The sequence below is a fragment of the Malaclemys terrapin genome, chromosome 1, assembly GCF_027887155.1.
Source record: "Malaclemys terrapin pileata isolate rMalTer1 chromosome 1, rMalTer1.hap1, whole genome shotgun sequence".
Lineage (NCBI taxonomy): Eukaryota > Metazoa > Chordata > Testudines > Emydidae > Malaclemys > Malaclemys terrapin.
In genome coordinates, this window is record NC_071505.1 from 237518404 (window position 1) to 237541871 (window position 23468).

The window sequence follows — 23468 nt, forward strand, 5'->3', positions numbered from 1 at the left end:
CAGATCCAAACTAACACGGCTACTCCTCTGATACTTCTCAATACAGGCACCAGTGTTTTCCAACTGATATGTTTGATGGGATAAATTAATAAAATTGGAAATACATTTATATTTCATAAAATTGGGAATTAATATTCTTTAAGGCAATCTATGATGTACAGCAAATCAAAATGAATTCCACATCAGCTCACTTTGACCTTTTGTGTCCAGTTATTAAATAAAGCTCGACATCATAATAGATTGTGTTACAACACATTTCATCAGTCTGGAAAAAAAAGAATACAAATAATAGAATATGTGGAAGACAATGTTGGAAAGTTTTACTTATGGTAGGAACTTGCATGACTTTAGATCCACTGTAGTCAATGGCAACACCCCTGCCCCCATTGACTTCAGTGGTAGCAAGATCAAGATTTGTTGAGCTTTGAGCATAAATGATTTGTAAATTAATAGTTCCTAAGGTAATAGGATAACTTTGACTTCAAATAACTGTTTCATGACACTTTCCATGGTTCTGTTAGTAGAACACACCATTCTAATCCAGGACTAATCCCTTAATAAAAGTTGCTTTACTTTCTTTTATAATTGAACCACATTCACTGCACAGGCCTCTTTGTAGTGCGACAAAGTAAATAGTATCAGTGATTCTAAAGAAAAGGAAATACTGACATAGAATCTGTTTGATTGAAAAATGCATTTACTTTCATGTGTCTAAGTTGTCCAGTGTAAAAGGGCCATTGCCGTAAAGAATATCACACTTACATTTTGGACTATTCTAACTTTATAAATATATATCAGGTTTGCAGTAAATATCTCTTCTAACAACCTGCAGATGTGGCATTGGTTAGATATACTAATTGTGTAAAATCTTATCCAGACACTGAAAAAACATTTACCACTCAGCTGTGGGTTTTTCTGCTATGGGTTTGATGTTGGTTGGCAGTGGGAGCCTTTTTCACTTTCTTTCCCCAAACACGCCTGTGTAAGATCCAGAACGATTGCTGACAGCAGTGATCCTGTGGTGGGGTAGCTAGCTTATCCAAAATAAAAGGGTTCTCTGGGGCTGATCCTCTGCTGGGGTAAATTGTCATAGCTCCCTTGACTTCACTGCTTCCCAGGATGGGAAATCAATGGAGTTTTGCCTGAGTAAGGATTGGAGGATTTGGTGCATTGTGCCATATCGGCACCCGTTCTTGGGCATGTTCCGTGTACTCATGTTGTGCCATATATTCTTGGGAATGCTCACTTGGCATCAAAAGAGAAGGGTGCTGGTAGGGCTTTCTCGGTGAAGGACTTGGAATTTAGGAATTCATTCCCTTGTTATATTCAGTTGGCCTTCAGGGCATTTTTAGAAGGGCTAACATTTATGCAGCAGGGACTGGGACCTGTGGCTGCAGGGATTTGATTCTCTTTCTGGTTTTGGAGACTGCTTTCGTTATACAGAGTTGCAGTTGAATATGTATAGGGGGCTGAGTGCCTTGGATAGGTGCTATTAAATATTGTATATAAATCTGAATAAATAAGTAAAGCAATTGAAGACTTAATCTAGCATAATTAACTGAAGCTAATTGTAAAATATTCCCTTTTAAAGCAAACCGAATTTACAACAAAAGTTTTCATTCAAGTTGGGATTTTGTGTGTGTTCTCTTTCCTGCTAATGGCAAGAGAAATGTTCACTGCCAAATTTACACATTGGAAGTGCTTGTAACTATGTGCTGTAATCCAGCCCAAGTGGAATGATGAGGGCGCTGCAACTTCATCTCCCTTCCACTGTTGTTGATGCACCAACTGCAATAATATTTCAAGTCACTCCCTGTCTCTCTCTGGATAGTTAGGGGAAGGTCAGCTATTTTTGACTGGCCACGCCTTGATAGAGAAACAGAGTAAAGCTCTTCCATCAATGTCCTAAAATAGAAGGGCCTTTCCATCTGTCAGGCTGAAGTCAGCCTTGTGGAACACAAGTCTGGGAACACAAAATCAACCCACCAGGCACAGGGAAAAACAGAAAGGCAAGGAAAGAGAAATTTCTTCAAACACTGGCTGCATTCTCCAACCAGCACTTTTGTCCACTTGCCTAATTTTTTACTTTGAGAGGGTTGATTTTTAAAATAATAAAAAAAAATATTCAGATTCATTTGGAAACAAATCAACGATGAAACTGAGTGTGGGGATATTTTTTGGAGGCTTCTTCGGGGCGCTGGGAGTTTTGCTCTTTTTGGTGGCCTTTGGGACAGATTACTGGCTTCTTGCTACAGAAGTTGGAAGATGTTCAGAAGGTCCAAACAATACCACGGTTAGTATGTATATTTTTTCTTCAGAATAATAGCTGGCATTAGTTTCACAGATGTGAAAATTTCTTCTTCACGTAGAAAGAACATACTGTATGGACACTAAGTTTGACTCTGGTGTTTATGGGCCTGATCCAAAGCCTACTGCAGTTAGTGGATTTTTATTGATTTAATTTGGCTTTGATCAGGCCCATTGTGCTCAGAACCACGAGAAGCAATCTGAGCTTTCGACAAAGGAGCTATAATTGTACAGGTTTTCTTTAAATAATCTGCATTCAAGTAAGATGCGTTTTCTTATTATTTTCAACTAAAATCCTATATTTGATGGGATTTGATTCTGTTAGCTACCTGAAAATGCCTTGACTGTGCTCATGCATTCAGGCTACAAAGATTGTGTTTGTTTTGCGCAGGAGGAGAAGGTCACTTTCCACCATGAAGGTTTCTTCTGGAGGTGCTGGTTTGCTGGAGATATAGAAGAGGACACTAACAATATTTGGAAATTCTGGTACAGTAAGTGTAGTTTATATTTTTACATTACCTTTACCATGTTGATGCAAAGGCTGAAATTCTTTTTGTTGGTCATCTGGTGCAATATCTATCTATCTATCTATATGCTATTATCTCATAAATAAGGACTCTCTCTCTCTCTCTCTCACACACACACACACAGTTCTGGCCCCCAAAATGATTGCTTTTACTGCTCTGGCAGTTCAAATCACTCTTATAGCTGCCCTAATTGGGCATTCTCCCTAGGTCGAGGAATTCCCAGATGGCATGGAGCTGACAGTGCTGGTAACCCTTACTCGGGCAAAACCCTCACTGAGGTTAATGAGGCTTTTGCCTGAATAAGAACTTGGAGGCTGTACCCATAGAATTCAGTCTGCCACTTTAGAGAATGTGTTTAAAAGTGTTCTACTCAGCACAGATACAACTCATGATCATATAAATACTAGACATTAATGTTTAGGCTTTTTTTCCCCCAGCCAACCAGTCGCCGTCTAAGAATTGCACACATGCCTACCTTTCTCCATTTCCTTTTATCCGAGATGAACACAACTCAACCTCCTATGACTCTGCAATCAGTAAGTATTTTCTTGGCTTCAAATGTATACAGTGCTTATAGTTTCAGGAAAACAATTTGGATACTTCAGTATGAAGTAGCTTTATCATTTCACACAGTTTAATTAATGGAGCTTTGGAATGTCATAGTCCATATGATTTTAAACTGTGTTTGGAAGTAAAAATGTAAGTAAAAATTCTATCATTTCATTTCACCAGGACTGGACTGCTCATTTCTGGAAGCCATAATATTTAGGATCCTATTCAGCAAAGACTTAAGCACATGCTTAACATTAACCATGTGACTAGTCCATAGAAGTCAATGGGACTACTCACAACCTTAAAGCTAAGCATGGGCTTAAGGCCTTTGCTGGATAGGGGGCATAGTTTGCAAATGTAAAATTTCCTTTTTAAGTGTGTGGTTTTCTGTTTTCCCAATAAACAAAATATCTTCCCCCAAAATTCTTAAAATTGAATATAAAAGAACCATTTAGTGTCTTCAAAGAGCAAATTTATCTTAAACTTCACTAAACTTAGAGTCAGTCTCATAGAATTAGGTTGTCCATGTGATGAATTATCTTACAGCATTTATTTGTGCTTTTCTCTGATTGGTTGAGTTAGTGGTTCCCTCCAGAACGATGTTTTTTGTTCCTGTGTCTTTGTGTTGTGGTTTATAATGGGTTTCGATCACTGCTGGGATGCCTCCTTGTAGCTGGGTCTAGAGATCAGCTCTTGCTTGGTCTGGCACTCCCTTCCATTGGTTCCCTGCACCGTGTCCCCCAACCCCCATGGGATTTGGGGCGCTCCCTCTCCGTGACTCGATCTTCCAGCCAGATCACTATTTAGTCCTCCACTTCCAGGGTGTCATCGTCCCACTGGACAAGCTGTCCATATGCCAAGTCCAGGTCCACTGGCTGGTAGGGGAACCCCGGCTCACCGCCATCTCCAGGTTCGATTCCAGGGACCCGATGCCTAGCAACCACCATCTGCTCAATTTGAGACCCTGTTGCTATTTCCCTGGGCACCTTCCTACCTCACTTCTTTGTCTTCTGCCCCACCTCAGGATTTACCAATGTGAGCTTCTTCTATTTGCAGTGGCTACCCCACCCCTCTTGGCTTCTTGCCCACTCTATAGTCCAAGGTTTACTCTCCCCATAGATCTCCTTCTCTCTCGCCAATTCCCTTTCTCTCTCTCTGGAGTGACTGTAGAGCTCCTCCCTATAGCTCCGTCCTGCTCTCAACTTCCTGGCATTATATAAGCCACAGCCTATTCCTGTCCAGCTGGGCTTCATCTTCAATTAAACTTTGTCCCTGGTTCTCCTCCGGGTGCAGCCTATAAGGTCAGTTGGCCGTATTTAACCAGCTCATGCCTTGTGTGGGGTTGTGGACATAGACCAGCTTATGGGGGAGAATATGAGTACCTTCTATCCTGGAGTTGCTGAATTTGGGCCTGCAAGTCACCTCGCTCCATCTCTGGGTCACCCACCATGAGAAGCAGTTTACTCTTCTCTTCCATGGTGTTCTGGTACTTCTGCTAACACTCTAAGGCTTGTGAAACCACTTGCATGGCTTGCTGTACAGCTACCAACTTCTCTTGTAACTCCTGCCCTTGGTCTGCTCTCCCTCAGCACTCTTTCCCTCAGACTCTGAGTTGTATTGGTTAGTCTCTGTATTTATCCCAGTATCATTCAGTTTTGTCTTCATGGGACCATTTCTTCCTTCCAGTTCCTTCCCACTTTTCGTCATTACAGACCTGTTGGCCTTCTCTACTACTGCTACTGCTACGCCCCTATTGAGGGCAACTGGCTCTTCCTTTCTTGAAACCTTGCCCTTTTCCTAGCTACGTTTTACCTTCTCATGAGGATTATGCCTCCTCACATGTCCCAATTCTCCACAGGAAAAAACAGGCACCTCCCCTTCCTGCTCTCACAACAGGTGGAACTCTTAGTCTGTCCTGCATTCCTCCCTTCAGGACAAACCCTCTTGTCATGAACTAGGTAGGGGGATTCCCTTTTTTAAGTGTCCCCCTTGCCCACAGACATAACACTCTCTTGCCAGGCCTCCGGCCTCCTGGCCCTGAGATCTCTTTTCTGTTCCCTTCTGCAGCCTCTGAAAATTTCTTCTTGCAGGATCTTAAATAAATATTGCTGCTGTTCTGCCAGTTTTGCCAAATAGCTCTGCAGGTATAATGGTGCTTCCCACTGACTCTGTTGGTTCTCCAGGACCTGCGTAAGTAGTACCTGGATCCCCTTTCGGTTTTTTTTTGTCTCCCTTAACCAGAAGCAGAAACTCAAGTGTCCCACGTGGGAGGGTGTATCTGCCTTCTCCTTCTGCAAAAAAAGGCTTCTGCACACTGCAGCTACAGTGTCTCTTTCTAATATGGTGTCTCACCCTCCCCTTGTATTGGGGGTGACTGCCATGCCCATATGCTTCACCAGATTTGTAACAGGGTACAACTCACCACTGGGGGCACCTCCTCATGGCTGGATCTGGGGACTGGCTCTTGCCTGGTCTGGCAACCCCTTCCATTGGTTCCTCACATCGTGGCCCCTCTCTCTCTCTCTGGGACTTCGGGTGTTCCTCTTTGTGCCTTCACTCTCTAGCCAGTCACTATTTAGTCCTCCCCTTCTGGAGTGTCAAAGTCCTAATGGATAAGCTGTCAGTATGCCACATAAGACAGTCTTCCGGTCCAAGTCCAGGTCTAGTGCCATTTTCCCAGTGACTGCTAGGGAATCTGGGTTCGCCCTCTGTCTTCAGGTTCCAGCCCAGGGACACTATGCCTAGCAACCATGGTCTGCTCAATTTCAGACCCTGTTGTCGTTTCCCTGTGTGCCTTCCCACCTCACTTCTCTATCTCCTGGTCCCCTCAGGATTTGCCAGCCTGAGCTTTCTCTGATCAGAGTAGCCACTCCTCTCTGCTTCTTGCCAGACTCTAGTTCAGTGCAGGATCCCAGCGCTTACTCTCCTCCTAGAACTCCTCCCTAGCCAACTTCCTTTCTGTCTAGGGAGTGACTGCAGAGCCCCTCCCTGCAGCTTCCTCCTGCTCGCCACTTCCTAGCTTTATACTACCCCCAGCCTGCTCCTGCCCAGATGGACTTCATCTTCAGTTAGACTTTATCAGTCCTTGGCTCTCCTCCAGATACAGTCTACCAGGTTAATTGGCCCTTTTTAACCTGCTCAGGCCTTTTGTGAGGTGGACACCCCATCAGAGTCTTACTGATATGTTTGTCATGTATACAGTGTAAGATTTCAAAACATAGACTCTCCTAAAGTGAGATATATGAAATAATAACATTGGGATATTGTACTAGATTAACTCTAACATACTTTAGTAAGGACATTATTTTCTGCACCATGATTGGAAAACTGAGTTTGTACAAGTGCCATTTAAAACAAATTGGGCCAATTGGTGTGACATTGATGTCAAAGGTCAAATCAAGGATTTTATGGAATCTAGGGGGAATTATTTTTCAAATGATCTATGGCTGGATGTCTTTCAGTCTCATAATGTATAGATACATGACTGCTGTATATCCTTGAACTTGCTCTATCCCTATTAGTAAGTGTTTTCAGGATTTGATTCTTGTTGCATATACTGCTTACCTAGGAAAATAACTTGTACTGTCAACAGTTCTGTTGACCTTTTAAAAATATTAACTAATAGTCCAGGAGGAGGTCAAATGTGGCCAATCAAGGTCATAGGTCAAACCCATGACTTTGCAGCACACCAGAGAAATTTGTCTTTCCAATGTTGTGGAATCTTCCTCTCCTAATAATCTAGGAGGAGTTTGCATCCAACCAGTCATTCATAAATTCATAAGGAATCCCCAAATTACATTATATGATTACACAGAAGTGGACAAACAAAGAATAAGAATGGGAGAAAGGAACATCATCAACATTTCTTATTAATTTTAGTTAATATTTGCCAATAGATCCATTGCTCAAATATAATTTACCTAGCAATATTTCATATTAGGAGATTAAAAACAGGGAAAATTGTACTGTAGGTTATGTCCCAGGAACTCTATATTCAGAGCCATCCCTACTATACAAATAGAAACAGTTGGATTGCTTTGGAGCTCATTAAAATTCTGGTAAGAAAGAGATTGTTTCGGCATCCAGTTCATGCCACACAAGTTCATTTTCAGCATCTGAGTCTAATTTTTTATTAGAGCAGATATTTATATTCAAGAATACTTTATCATGATCATAATGACTCCCTTTGCTATTTAATGTCTTTTTACATTATCATCATTTTTGCTAGTACAGAAATTTACTCATCTTTAGTCTAGCACTCTCCTATCTACAGTATTTTAGTAGAACAAGCTTTTGACAACGTGCAGGATCAGCATTTGTTAAATTAAGAAATACTAGAAGTGTATCCTTTTATTCTTAACATACCCTGGGTGAAATCTTAGCTCTGATGAAGTGAATAGCAAAACTCCTGTTGATTTCAATAGAGCCAGGATTTCACCTACACCTCTACCCTGATATAATGCGACCCGATATAACACGAATTCGGATATAACGCGGTAAAGCAGTGCTCCGGGGGGGCGGGGCTGCGCACTCCGGTGGATCAAAGCAAGTTCGATATAACGTGGTAAGATTTTTTGGCTCCCAAGGACAGCGTTATATGGAGGTAGAGGTGTATTACTTTTTGTATCCGTTTGGCAGTGTCCAATATTGTATCTCAACTAACCATACAACAAAAGGAAACTATTAAAATATTGATATTATTGCTTCCCTTTATCTGTTCTTCTACTGTTTGTTGATGGTCCCAGCTTACCTTAACCTCAACCTTAAGGTTGCAAAACAAATTCTATTATAACCCCCATTTTCACATGCTTAACTTTCTCAAACGTTCACACTTGGAGGTAAAATCTTCCACAGTTTGTCTCTTCCTGAAGGTGAACTATTTTTCACCTTATTTGAACTGTGAAACTGTGAGGGGTAAAAAAAAGAATCACTTTTCCTTCTGAAAAAAATTCTAGCCACCCCTTTTGTAACATGCATATTGCAAAAGAGATGCTCTAAACTCAAACAAAAGTTATGGGATTGATGCAGGAATTACTGGGTGATGTTCTATGGCCTGTGTTATGCAGGAGGTCAGATTAGATTATTTCAGTGGTCCCTTCTTGCCTTAAAATCTATGAATCTGAGTAAAAACAACAACTGACGTTTTAAAGCTAAAACATGTGTGAAAAAAATATAATATGTATGCAATTTTCAAAGGTGCCTAAGTTTTTCTCTAAACTATTTATTTTTCAAACCAAGTAAAGGCAAAGGATTTGGCCCTGTATGTGCTATTTGACTTTAATGGGCTTTGCATCATATCGGAACAATTTGGCGCTAGCTGCGGGCGGTAGTGGAAACCCTAATCGTCGTGCTTTTCCGGTCCCATACTGAGATCAGTTATTTGGGAAAATCATTTCCAGTTAAAGCTGCTCAGGCAGAGGAAAGAAAACAGTCTACCAAGGCCAAGGAGTTTCTAACCCTGGAAGACTTCAATAGCACACAAGGCCAAATTCCCTGCTGGGGTAACTCTGTTAACTTCAGTGAAAATTTGGCCCAAAGCATTTAGGGGCAACAGTTCAAAGGGGCCTCAATCCACCCTCCATTTGTTTGCTTATTCCTTTGCACGCTCAGTTTTTAAGCTGCAATGCTTGTATGCTCAGGTGACAGTGATCAAAATTGCACATGCAGATGGAGGCCTTAGAGCAGGGGTCAGCAACCTCTGGCACACGGCTCGCCAGTTTAAGCACCCTGGCGGGCCGGGCCAGTTTGTTTACCTGCTGCATCGGCAGGTTCAGCCGATCGCGGCTCCCACTGGCCACAGTTCGCTGCTCCAGGCCAATGGGGGCTGTGGGAAGCGGCGCGGGCCAAGGGATGTGGGCCAGTGGGAGCCACGATCAGCCGAACCTGCCGATGCAGCAGGTAAACAAACTGGCCCGGCCCACCAGGGTGCTTACCCTGGCAAGCTGCATGCCAGAGGTTGCCGACCCCTGCCTTAGAGTTTATGGCTGTCTTTAAACACTGCTAGATACATTTCAAATGCAAGTTTACAAAACATCAGGCACAGAGCCCAATTCATTCTGCTGCTGAAACTCAGGCTGAAATGCCCTCACTCAGTGGACAACTCCAGTAGAGATGTGGTAACTCAAGCCACGAATCTTGGCTTTTTCGGAGATTTAAATGTACTTTGTGGTGTTCCTGGTTTTCTTGCATTGTTGCCCACACATACATGATCAGCTTTTAACAGTTAGAGTCACAGCTTCAAAACTGTAACTTGTTACACTTTATACAGTCACCACTATTTTGTGCTACTTTACACGTTCACTTTTGTAAACACCATATGTCTTTCGGAGGTAGAATGACAGTTTACAAAGACAGTGTGCAGATAATAGGCAAACACCTACAGACTCTTGCTGTGCTGCCATTGGATCCACTTGCACTGAATTTCATGAAATAGTAAAAGTTACAAACGAACAATGAAAGAAAACCAAAATTATTCTGTGAATAAATAAATGAATAAATCATCAAAACACATTAATCAGAACCACGCATACTCATTTGTAGCCACATAATTCTCATGATATTAGTGGGAACTGCACAGATAACACTGCACACTACTTTGAAAAAGTAAGGATGTGGTATTAAAATAGTAATGTATTGATATCATTATTAATGTATTGTATCTCATTACTTATACCAGATCACTTAACACCAACGTTCAAGTAGTATCTACTATGTTGTCGAATAACTTTTGCTACAGTGTGTTTTTTGAAGTAAAGAAATATTATTATTATTTTTTCAAATCTGGAACTGATTGTGCAGGTCTTGCAATGCAGATAGTCCTGATTTGCATATGTAATCCCATTGGCCTCTTTGGGACTATTCCCAAGAATGAGGGTTGCAAGACTTGGTCCCTAGTCAAGACATTAATTTGATTTTAAAATTGATGTTTTCCAATTGATTTGCAAATAAAGAGCCATTCCTCAGCTGTTGTAAATTGGCATAGCTCCTTTGAAGCCAACTCAGAAAGCCACTGAATTTCATGACTTTACACTGATTTATGCCAGCTGAATAATCTGACCTGTAGCCCTTAGTAGTTTTTTTCCTGATCCCATCTGACCATTTATATTTTGTGTTTTGTACAGTACTGAGCACACACGGTCAACACTTAACATATAATACATAATTATATGGATGCAGATGTCCGTAGAGATGAGGAGAATTTCAGTTTTTTCAACTATTATGTTTTAATGACTGAATCAAATTTTTGGCAGGTGTGTTGCTGTTTTGAGACTAACCTAATAGAACTAGCATACATTTCTAGTCGGTTAGTCTGTGAAATATTAGCCATGGCATTTGAAAATAATAATTTCTTATGTTACCTCTAGGGTTTCTATCTCCAGAGCAAGAATTGATAATACAGGCACATATTTGAGCCCAACAGCTTGCAGTGTAGTACGTTAATAAAGGAAACCTTCCAGCTATACATTTCCAGGGAAAAATATTTAACAGAGAAATGTATCAGCAGCATGAAAATTGTGTTTGTTTTACTGTTAAGATTCAGTGTTTTTTTGTTTGTTTGTTTGTTTAAAGAAGTAATTATTACTCAGGGGTAATTGCTAGTAATGGAAATCTTATGAGAAAAAACTGTCTGGCAAGATTTATGGTGTTTCCAGCTGGGTTTCAGATAGGATGGGCCCAATACTCATAGGATGGGCCCAACTGATTTCCCTTACATTGTTTTGACTTCAGAGAAGCCACTCCTGATTTACACTGCTGTATCAGGCCCTCTACTTCTAGCTTTTATTTTATTTTATATTTTTTGGGGGGGACATCTTGATACTTCTGTCCCTGGCAGAACACAAGAAGGTAAAGAATAAACGGTTTAGTTCAGGGTTGGAGTTTGTGGGTTAATGTTCAGGTCAATTCTTATCCAAATCAGTTAGCACTCTTTTATCATGGTTACATACACCTGTACCCACACACATGTCAAAAAGGCTTTTGGCTTTACATTATTTTAATAAATGTATCTTTTGCTTTAAATTGTTGCTTTCTATAGACTATCAGAAATGTATTTGGTATGTTCTCTGAATGGACCAAATTTTAAGGCATTTGCAGCTAGAGTTGTAGGTGTTGCAGAAAGATAAATACAATAATTGGTATGGTTTCATGAATTTGGTATTAACATCTCTAGCTAGAGTTCTGTTCACACCCTTGTTACAGTTGTGTCCTCAGCTAGCCTATGCTGAATACCTGATTTTATAGTTTCTGGGGTATGCATCACCCTTGCACATGATGTGTGTGCTGTGGACTATTCAAGTCCTGATTCTCAGCTGCATAACATTTCACAATATATTTGTCACCAGTGATACTTTGGATGCCCTCTTTCTTTGCAAAATCCTCTCACATCCCTTGATGTAAGCTTTAAAACATGTGAGAGTAATGCGTAATGAAGCCAATATGATCATGTCCTATCATGTTTCTCTACATCATTGACACTGTTGTACTGCTGTAGTTATATTAGGCACCACCCTTTAAGTCTTTCTAGATCAAACATACCACTACTTTTCTTCTCTATCTATAGCACAGGTACATAATGCATTAAAATACCAGATCATGAATTCATTTGCTAGCAGGGGCAGGGAGCTATTTCTCCCAGCTACCATGGGAACCATTTCTCAACATTCAGTTCACTGCTGAAGACCAGCCACGTCAGCTAATTAATAAATGATGTAGAGAAGCTCCGAAGGGAATCCCCTTAATCCTCAGTTGGAAAGTTGATGGTCAGGGTTTTGTAAATAAAGAGAGCTAATAAGGGAACAAGAGAATCAACCTGAGTGTTTCACTAGTGACTGAAGATGTTCTTCTTCAGGAAAAACAAATAAAAAGACAAAATTACATGCCAAGCAATTTTGAAAACTGGTAACACATGAAAATGTTTATGTTTCTGTGCTCTATTCTGAATGGAGCAGAGCAGACAGCTTGTTCTCCTGTTTTGTTCCAAGCACTATTATATTTTCAGGCTTGCCTGACACTCCCAAGGGAAGTTGTGTGTCGAGATGAAGGGAAAGTTTGCTGAACTGATTTATGGACCTGTTCAGTTTTAAATTATTGCACCATGAAGCGGTGGTATCTAAGATAAATACTGTTGATAGGGTTACCTCAGAATGTGCAGTATTCCCTTGTACTTTCGTACTTTGACTGTAGGAAATGCCTTAAATACTACAAGTACAGTACTGAAGTTAGCTAACTGAGTACATCTGGGAAATTAATTTACATAGGATCTAATTCTCTCACCCTGGCTACAGTTGAGTAGTACCTTACTTTGAGCCAGAACATAGCCTGTCCTAAGCACTGTCTCAAGGGAGTAGAAGGAGTGTAAGACTCCCCTTTAATATCTTGCACGGGTGCACAATACTATCGCCTCTTGCAAGCAGTCTCCCCAGAACTACTATGTCCCTCCTTACATAGGTGTGGAGAGGCAGGGCATGGAGAGAGCTTTGACTCTGCTCCCTTCCCTGCAACATGCCCAGCAGCACACTGGCATGTAGAGGTGTGCACGCTGCAGCACTTATAGACCTGTTGCAGTTTACTCACTCCCCAAAGCAGCAGGGAGATAGAGAGATAGTGATTTGGGGAGTTATAATCTCCCCATCCCAGGCTACTTCAGGCAGCACAACAACATACTGTCCCTTTCTATGGGCTGTATTGCAAATTTAGGAGTACAGGTCTGTCGCATCTTACGCGCATTTAACATGCGTGATTTCAGCTTTACATGATTGGCAAAAACAAAACAAAAAAGAGAAAAATAACAATTTTAATACTGTACCTGTAGGGCGGGCGTTTCCGCCCGCCATTACACTCACTGTAATTTTGACTACTCAATTTTCGCTTTACTCGCTGACTACGGAACGTAACCCCAGCGTAAAATGCAACAGACCTGTAGTAGTGGTTTGACTTGTGGAGTAAGTTATTATTCAGTGTGAGTAAAGACTGCATAATTTGGCCCTTAGTTTTCCCAGGCGGTTGGCAAGTTTTTACATATCACTCATGTGCAATTTGGGAGTATTTTGTACTTTCATTTTGGGCACTTGTGGTAGCCCATGTTGATGGCTAAGAATGCATTAATGCATAGTACTCACTTTATACACAATCAGTCTAAAATAAAATGGCATTGTTACATGTAAATCAAGTTTTGAAACATTTAAGTCTTGGTTCTTAGACAGGCCTCATCGCTTTGGGTTCTAAACATCTTCCAGAGTTTAAAATAATGACAAAAATGTGTGTTACATAATCAGATAAAGATACTCCCTATTCTGCCCCAAGGGGAGTGCGTTAGGTGGGATTTGGTGTATTTATTCCTGAGATGTCAATAGATTAAGTGTTGCTGTGTGGGAAAACAAGGTCAAAGAAGTGGGATATGCATTTGGATCTGAAGGTAGTGAGGTTCATGGTCATCCATAGTTCCCATTGGAATGTATTCCAAAGTCAGTGGTCCACCACCAAGAATGACCTGTCTCCTGTGCACACAAACCCTTAGACAGCTGCAGTTGAAAAGCGGAGTTGGTGAGATCTTGGAGAATGAGAGAGTCCTTTAGTTATCCTGGGCCTAAGTGCCTAAGAACATGGAAAATGAATACTGAGATCCTAAAGTTGACTCATTGTTCAATAGGAACCCAGAGGAGCAGAAAAGTACTGGGGTAATGTTGCTGACACAGCAAGCTGCTCCATTTTGACCCATTACAGCCTTTTCAAAGGATGATGGTTTCAAGCCACCAGATATGGAATTGCAATATTCCAGTCTGGAAGTAATGAAGGAGTTCATGGACACCTGGCCAAGTTGGCATGTTGTTTCCTAGCTAGTGATAGATGAACGGATACATTTTTTGTGGCTGATGCTATGTGGGAGGCCAGTTTCAATGGACAGTACAGAAGGACTCCTAGATTTCTGACTACCTTAAAGTCTGGGGGCAAACTTCCTTAACTAGTGGAGACATCACATAGCGACAAGCACTGTAAAGTATTTCCCTTTGACTACCAGAATAAATTAATTCTTTCTAGAGTTTAGTTCAGCCAACTCTTTCACAGCCATATGCTGATCGTGGCTGGACATTGGGATAGCTGAATGACAGAGGGCTTCATGGATGTTGTGAAGATAAACAGTTGAGTATCATCTAAAAATTGTTGGCATTTGAGTCCATAGAGACTCACAGTTTGTCCCCATGCCATTTGTAAATACTGAATAGGCTAGGAGAGTGATCTGAATCCTATAGAATGCCACAGTTGAGAGCTCTGGTACCAGGAGAGAAGTTGCCTGTTACCACCTTCTGGATGCAGCCCTTCAGGAAGGAGGCACACCATTTTAGAGTTTTTCCCCAGACTAGTACCACAAATGTCATTGACAACTGAGCATGTCAATACTGGTAGTGCTTCCCTCCATGTCTTTTACCATGACTTCTCCTTTTTCCCTTTTAGGAGACAATGGTTAGGATAATTTTTGGCAAATAAATAGTGAATTTGAAAAATCCCAATTTTTGGTTTTGCAAAGTTATATACTCTTGCCTGTCCACTTTGCTTCACTTCACTTTCTAGTGTGCAAAATTGGCAATTAAATTAGCAGTTTGCCATTATTTTTACAGGTGTCATAGGTAAATATTTTAAACAAAAAACCTGGAGCCATATATACAAATGTATATACACACACAAACCACCTGCCACATGTAGATGTTAGCAGGATTAGTTTATAACTAATAAGATAGTTATATTATTAGAACTGGGAAAGCTTTCCTTATTCATGTGAAGGTTTTAATGAATCTGAATTAGTTACATTTGTACTCCCTTTGTGTTCATTTTCCATGAACATTTGAGCAAATCAAGGTCTGCTAGTAGAATTTTCACAGAAAGCAAATTTCAAAGCTGTCTGTATGAGTAGTTCCAGAAAGTAAATATTCAGATTACATACCAACATTTTTATGCTGAAGGTGCTTGTGTTCTTGTCCACTCAGAAAACAGAAACAATTCCATGTGACTTTTCTGACCAACCATAAAGATACAGAGGAAAGCTTTAGCCAGGTCTGTTTTTGCCAATATGTCCTTTTCTATATGTGACTTTCAAGTCTCCTGAGCCATCAACACAAAATAGTTGGGTGGTTATAGACTAGTTTAGCAGCTTAGGTTTTAAATGGGGAAGTAATGTCCAGTGGGCCTGCAGATTGTGATGAAACTTCCTGAACTACCCATGTGAATATCACAATATGACACTTCTTCAAAGGCCCAAGACTGAAGGCCTTGAGAGATTTATTCCTTCAACCCCTGATTCACTGTCCATTAAGTAAGTCATGTAAGTATGTGTTTATCTTTAAATATGTGCTTAAATGCTTTACTGAACTGGGGCCCTAGTTCCCAGGAGATATCTCCATCAATGTTTATCTGTGAGGGAAGAACCCTTTGCACTGGATGTGAACCTAAAAATAGAGTTAGCTGCTCTGATAGCCACTCTAGGACAGATGATGGAAGGTCAGTCCTTTCTACCCCTGAGCTGGCCCCTGGATACTAGAGGCATATGATTCTATGATTACCTCTCTGAAGCTTTGTCTGATTAATATTTAAAGCTCGGTTAACAAGAAGGTATTAGTTAACATATTATAACTAACACATTCTAAAAGGCAGTGTATTCTTCAACACAAGCTAAGCTGGTCAAGTTAAAGCCTGTAGACTTTTAGAACATATTACTTAGATGGTGTTAACTAACATCGTACAATGTACCTTAAAATCCTAGTCTAGACAAAATCTGAGTGACTGCAGACTGGCTGCTTCTGAAGAGCTGTAAATCTGAAAATTTCAGTTTACAAATCCAAATGTAAAAGCTGCTTAGTTGTGTTATGCCAACAACAGTAGTACCACTTTTTCTTAGATGCTATCTGGTTTGCATGCTTTTCCTTAGCTAGGTAGAAATATTTTTACTGACTGAATTTCCAGAACTCTGCATTTTTCAGATCCAGAGTTAGAAATTGTAACAACTTCTAATTTGGCCAATAGGTTGCATTAGTGCACCCCTTCTTAAATTTACAAGAGGAATTTATTTTGCTATATTAGCCTTTGTCAAATGATGACTTAGCTTAAGAGACGTACAATTAACCAGTTAAAAATTATTGTTAGAAACACTTTTTTGGCCAATGTATTACAAAACTCTTAGCCCATTTATCACCAGCTTCATCCATTAATTCAGCGTGGCTTGTCCTTGACTAACAGGGTTCTGTGAAACTTTACATTTTGAATTTAATAAAGTACAAAGAGCTTTACTGACAGAATGGGTCTGATTAAAAGCACTTAGTTGTTCTTCAGAAACATCATTTATATTTTTCTTTCCATTTTTGCTGCATTAGGTTTTCTTAAAAACTATTCAGGACAGAATCTTAGATTGTTAGTGGTTATATTGGGCCAGCACTAAGAATATCAATATGTTACTACTTGTCATCCCCCCTCAACTTTGGTAGAACAATTGTATCCAGTCAAGTTGAGCAGTGATCCAAACGTTTCCTGGCTACCGTTTTGGTGCCCCATTTTTTAAACTACTTAAATTTGGTCAAGTAAACGAACCTATTAAGCATACATACACTGTGTAAATACAGAGCTCCAGGGTTTCATACCCCTCTATTATATGTTTCATGATCACCAAATAAAATCTAGGGTTCAAAACTAATTCATTCCATATGGTAAAATATATACTCAATGGAAGCAGTCCTGGAATGACTGTTTGGTTTGATAATAAGAAAAACGAAAAGAGACAAAAAAAAATCTTTACTACAAAACTGTATTTGAGTTCTAAGGATGTTTGTGTTCTTTCCCTCTTTCTGGTTTCCAGTTTATCGTGGTATCTGGACTGTGCTCATGCTCCTGGGGGTGATCACTGTTCTGGTGGCCAGCTTCTTCATCATCTGTGCCGCTCCCTTTGCCAGCCATATTCTATACAAAGCAGGAGGAGGCATTTTCATCGCTGCAGGTGGGTATCATGTACACTCAGTCAATGGTAGCTGTCAACACAGTGGGGCTGTTTTTCCCACTTTTAAATATTTACCTGATTAGCCCCCCTAGTAAAAAAAATCCTATACTTCAGTGCTCTGGGTATGTCAAGGGCCTCAGTTGGAGATACTATTTCCAATGTTTCTTAGGCATAAATCTGTATAAAAGTTACATTTGGGTTAAGATAAGATTTAAGTTAAATCACACAATTACATTTCAGTTTTAGACTAATATTCACAAACAAAATGAAATCATATTTACTAGCGCTGCCCATGGTAACATGATTTCCGAGTGCTTGATTTAAGGTGATATTTTTGCAAGAAAAACAATCATAATGGACTTTATTGAAGTTCCAAGCCACAGTACATTCATATGAGCATTATATCAGAAAGATTTTGAATGAGATTGGAGTGCATGGGATTCTTAGTATTGTCTGTAAAGTGAAACTTGAATAAATAGTAGCCCTAAAAAAATTATCAACGAAGGATGGCTTATAGCTGAGTTCTCATCTTTTTGTGAAATTGTAACCTTAAAGACTCTTCTGACTCTCTGGTGTCCCTAAATATGTCCTCTAGTTAAAGTTCATGTGTTGGTTTAGATTTCATTTGTTACACACTTAGCATATTGTCCTTTTTTTACATTTTCTTTATTGAAAATGTCAATTGCTATCCAGGAAATATGATGAAGAGCAAAATATGACTTGTATAGGAATAGTAACAGCCCAGTTAAATTGAGCGGCACAATACAAAACTGGGGAAGTTTTTGTGTGTTTCCATTGGTTCTTGCACATCAGAGTACAGAAAGAAAATTTTCTAAAGCGATGGTGTCCAGATGTATAATATACATTAAAATAAACACTAACAACATATATTCAAACATGCTGAGGCAAAGGCCATTTAGGCCTATTAAACTGGGGATGGATGTGTGTTGAGAAAATTTCAAACCCATTGGCCAAATTGCAGGGTGAAAGTGTACACTGCAATGTAAGTCCAGGGTTAGCTGGGACTTGAATCAGCTGACCTGTGTTAGAGAATCTGGGGCTTGAGTGTCTACACTCATTCTTAAGCCTACGTTAAGACTTTTCTAACTGGGGCTCTGGCATCCACACTACTATGCAGACCCAAGTCACACCAGCCATATCCCAGACTTCCTAGTGCCCTTCTGAAATGTGGCTGCGGGTGTCCTTTGAACATGGTTCACTGTGGGAAATCTTTACTGCCCACCCTGCATGTTACAGGAAGTTTGAACAGCCTGCCAATGCAGCTTGTCGAGCAATATAAAGACCTCTCTTCAAGAAGTTCTCTTGCTTGCGCTTTCACTCCTGTGTCAGAAAACATGGAGAGGTGGTGAACATTTTGGCAGCCTTTTCTGACCTACCAAAGGTACCTGATAGAACTTAGAATGGAGGAGGAAGTGGAGAAGGCAGAGGAGAAAGAGTATGGCATGGCAGACTAGCACTGGCTGATGCTGCTCAGTACCCTCGGTATAGCCACTGATGCTTGCTGCTTAGACCAGCGCTTCTGGCACAGGGTCACAAGCACAGACTGGTGGGATCACATTGTCATGCAGACCTGGGATGACCAGCAGTGGGTCCAGAACTTTTGCATGAAGAATGCTACATTTCTGAAGCTTTGTGAGCAGCTTGCTCTAAGCCTTCAGTGTAAAGATACAGGCATGAGGCCTCCCTTCCCGGTCCAGAAGCGGGTTGCTACAGCTATCTGGAAGCTGGCCAGCTGAGAGTGCTATAGGTTCATTGCCAACCAATTTGGTGTTGGGAAGTCAACTGTGGGTAAAGTGGGGGCAGAAGTTTCTGAGGCAATCAGGCATGTGGTTTACCCCAGATAGTGGGCCTAAAAGAATGTTAATGTGAGGTGGCTGTGGAAAATATACCCTTGTCCACAGTGTGACTAGCTATCTGGAGTTCCTGCTTCAGGAAAAGTTTGCAGCTATCAGCCCCCAGGATTGGGTCAGAATTCATGAAGGAATCAACAGGATGCTGCATTGGCTACCACCTGGCTTACCCTGTTATGGCTGCATGCAAACACGCAGAACTCCACATCCTTCCTCCACCCCGCAGCCAGCACATTTCTGGATAAAAATTCAAACCACAGTCATATTTGGGACACAGGATTTTGTCACCTGTGGTTGGCATGGACTATGGGTCTAATTGAAATGGACTAGTTCTGGAAATGGAAAACATTTCCCCAAACACATGCACACAGTTTACTGTTTCCAGGCAGCTCCATAGACCGTTGAGGATTAGAGCAGCAAGCTTAAATGCATGGCAATGTGATGTTATTACTTTTAAGAAACAGGAATGGCCCTTGCAAAAATCTGTCTTTCCAGTAAAAAATACTCTTTAAAGGTGTACTTTACTGTTTGCGCTTCCCAGGCACCCTTTCGAAGTCCATGTGGTGGGGGCGGGGGAAAAGGAGGACAACAAGGCACTAGCCATTAGCAGATGCCCGGGCTAGCAGCATGTTTCTCATAACTTTTGCATTGGTTCTTAGAGTAGAAATATCTCCCATTAGTGTAACAATTAACATTAAATTGGAGCCAGGATCTTACTGGGATCAGGGATGGCTTCTGTCCCTTCCGTGTCTGCTGCAGACTCCTCAGCGGGAGGTTCCCTGTGGGAATATCAAACAGCTCCTCCGAGTCTGGACCCAGAATTTGCTGCTGATCCTGTTCCAAAGCCTGCTCTGGGATCAGTTTCAGCAACAGAATGACTTCCTGGTCCTCAGTTGGTGCCCGCTGCTGACTCCCGTTAGTCCCCAGGCTGGATTCTGGGGCCAGCAGGGCACCATCCTGGCTGACCAGGTCATCATGCACCATAATTGGCTCTGTGCTGGGTGCAGTGCCCAGCACCCGGTCAAACTTCTCATAAAATGAGCAGGTTTTTGGTGAGTTGCCTGAGGTGTGGTTCTGATCCCTGGTCTTCCAGTACTCGCTCTTGAGCTGCTTAATCCACTCCCTGTACTGGTTACCAGTCTAGTAAATGTGCAAAGTTGCCAGCTCCTTCACTATCTGCTGGTATGCATGATCATTCCTGGTACTTTTACTAAAGGCCACAGTTGTGCTATCCTCAGACCAGAGAGTCACCAAAATCTGGCTGTGGTCCTATGACCATGAAACAGCACGCTTTGTAAAAGGCTTGTTCTGCTCAGACCTTTAGTCTTAAAGATGCCACAGGACCCTCTGTTGCTTTTTACAGATTCAGACTAACACGGCTACCCCTCTGATACTTGTTCTGCTCAGTCTCCATTGCAAACACAGAAGGCTCTCTGATGGTGTGTTTGCAGCTCAGTGGTCAGAAGACAATGGAAGGGTTAATGCTGTTTTTACTTGAGTTGATTGGAGATTGTTGGGATAGAGAGGACAAAGGAAGTTGGCCCATGGTATTGTAAGATAGTTTTGGTGGACTCTCAGCACCTGAGTCAAGCAGGACTCCATCTACACTGCACAGCAATAGGGCTTGGACCCTGACTCCTGGCTTGATATGGTCTCAGACCCTTCACCTCCACAGGATCATAGGATCCTAGGTCCAAGCCTGAGTCTGAGAGATGTGTGCAGATGGAATTGGGGTTTGGTGGCCCCCCAGGGACTCTAAGCTGCTATGAAAATACATGAAGGGTGCCAAAAAAAGGCATAAGTTTTAACCAACTTAGAGTCCCTCTAAACTTATCTCTGAATTTGCCCTAAATATACTCTCCTATATTCCTGCTTCCTTTTGTACTAGTGCCTACATTTTACATAAAAGAATAAGCAATGTTATGCTATTCCCTCACATATTGACTCCCATACCTTATTGGAACTGGTTGCCATTTTCCATCAAAGTAAAACTTTCTCAACAATAACAACACTATATTGGCAGGTTATTAAGTTGCAAGGGTATTACCTCCTTCCCCCACCTCACTTCATCTGTTCCTCTTTAATGGTGTAATGTAAATATTACAAAAGCACAAACACTCGGAGCTGAAATTGAAACTTTTACTCTTAACTCACATATTACACAATATATAGTCTCCCAGTGTACAAGTGCACAATTGATACAGGCATCTTATTGAAGCATTGCTTTGTCAGTCTTGGACAGTATGAAGTATCATCTTGTAGTAGAGGGAGGGAGTCTGAAGCACTGGGCCTGGTGCAAGATCTAAGTCAAAGGCTGTAAACGAAAGTCAGGTCATGTATTAAAGCAAATTCTTAAAGATTTACTGTCCAGTATATGAACTTGGCAAAGTTGTTGCTAGCATATTAGGCATTAAATATGTAAATATATTTCAAAGCTAGTACAGATACACCCCGATTTAGTACAAGATAAGATGGTTTGACAGAACAATGAATAGGGATGTTGTGTCCAATATATTGGAAACAAGGGAAGGTAACACACAAATGTCATGAAACACGTAAGGTGGTACGCACATTATGTGTCTCAGTTGTTTGTTTCAGTCTGTAAATGTTGGGGTACCTCACCCTTTGTGTGACCTAGGGGACAGCAGAAACTTCCGCTGCTGACTGAGCCACTCCTTGCCACTGGTAAATCATGTGTTAGTTTACCTGTAACCATGGAACCAGGGCACTAGGACTGTGCCTTGAAGGCAATAAACCTGGCCAAGTGCCTTTATCACCAAACCATGCCTGTGGTCTTTCTTTATGAGTAACATAAAGGTCTGCTAAATTAGCAGGCTGCATTATCTGCTAGTGCTGATAACATTGGAGCTCCAAGAACAGAAACACTGAGCAGCTTGAACAGTGTTGCAGAGGCAATGGCATTCCAGCCTTCAGCACTCAACAACACTCACCAGTCTATAGAATAGAGATGTTTAAGAAATAAATTAAAAATATATTTACTCTATTGCAAGTTTTATTTTGTACAAAATAAGTTCTGTGAGGTAGAAACCAAGAGCTCTGGGCTCCATTTCTGGCTTTTCCATATTAACATCTCTCCATTTCTTCTCCGCCCTTTTGTCTATTTTAATTGTAAACATGTCAGGGAAGGCACTACCTCTCATTATTTGTTTGTACAGTACCTAGGTCACTAGGGCCCTTGTCTAGGCAGTACTGAAATATCAATAATAATTAAGAAAAGCTGAGAAATTGGACAAAATCCCACTCTGATTTACCAGGAGTGATACCAAAGAGAATAACTTGTGACATTATCTGGACTGGTATATTTTGAACCAAAATATGGCTGCTAGAACCAGTGGAGAACAAGTGTAAGTGTGTGTGTGTGTGTGTGTGTGTGTGTGTGTGTGAGCAATGTGGAGGGAGGCAGTATGCCTGTGTAAGGAGTAATGCCTGCTGGATGTTTGAGGAGGTGTACTGAGAATGCTGACCTTGCAGCCAGAGCTCCTCCTTCAGTGCATGCAACAACAGTGGCTTTCATAGTGCAGGCAGTAAGTAGCATTATGGCTGCCTCCTGTGTGAATATATTACAGAAGGGGAATGGGTGCATTCCATAACATACTCACTGACAGCAGTAAAGCCTATAATTACAATGGGCCTAACTCTGCAAGGTATTGTGCACCTTCTGGGATGAATTTAGAGCTTTCTTTATGGGACTCACTAGCCCCTGTGAAATGCACAGCACATTGCAGGATCAGGCTCTTGTGGGCACTTAAGATCAGGAATGTATTGAAGATTATTTCACTTTTTTACGGATAGAGACAGAATATGTGAAGAGAATGATGGCTTCTTTTTAGGTGCTCAATTAGGGCCAAAATCTGCCCTCAGATGTAATATGCCAACACCATTATTATTCTACGTGAGTTCTGGTGTGCATATCTAAGATCTCACTATCTCATATATAGGTCCCAGGAGTGATAATGACAGTGGTTAGGGTGTGAGGGAAGTCTGAAGTAAACCTGAGGGGGCGGGGGGGAAAGTTGCCTACAAATTAGAGGAGTTCTAATCTCCTAGGCACAAGCAAAAGGCTCACATCATTCTGTCCAGCACCTGTTGTCTTCATGTCTATGTAGTGAAAGATTTGTGCTATAAAAAGCCACTCTACATTGACAAGTGAAAGGCATTTCTATGAGGGAAGAATGAGTATTAAAGGCCAAGAAACTGCCTCTTGAATTCATA

The 23468-nt window shown here is 41.1% G+C and overlaps 1 protein-coding gene across 1 annotated transcript in view; it reads left to right on the forward strand.

Annotated features, from left to right (window-relative positions):
* The first annotated feature begins 1906 nt into the window (after nucleotides 1-1906).
* The window catches only part of TMEM182 (transmembrane protein 182), a 31818-nt gene continuing 10256 nt past the window's right edge, over nucleotides 1907-23468 (forward strand). The window contains exons 1-4 of the mRNA XM_054010292.1: nucleotides 1907-2293; nucleotides 2699-2798; nucleotides 3272-3370; nucleotides 17227-17364. Of these exons, the coding sequence (XP_053866267.1) occupies nucleotides 2153-2293; nucleotides 2699-2798; nucleotides 3272-3370; nucleotides 17227-17364 (478 nt within the window). The 5' untranslated portion in view covers nucleotides 1907-2152. The remainder of the gene's footprint in view (nucleotides 2294-2698; nucleotides 2799-3271; nucleotides 3371-17226; nucleotides 17365-23468) is intronic.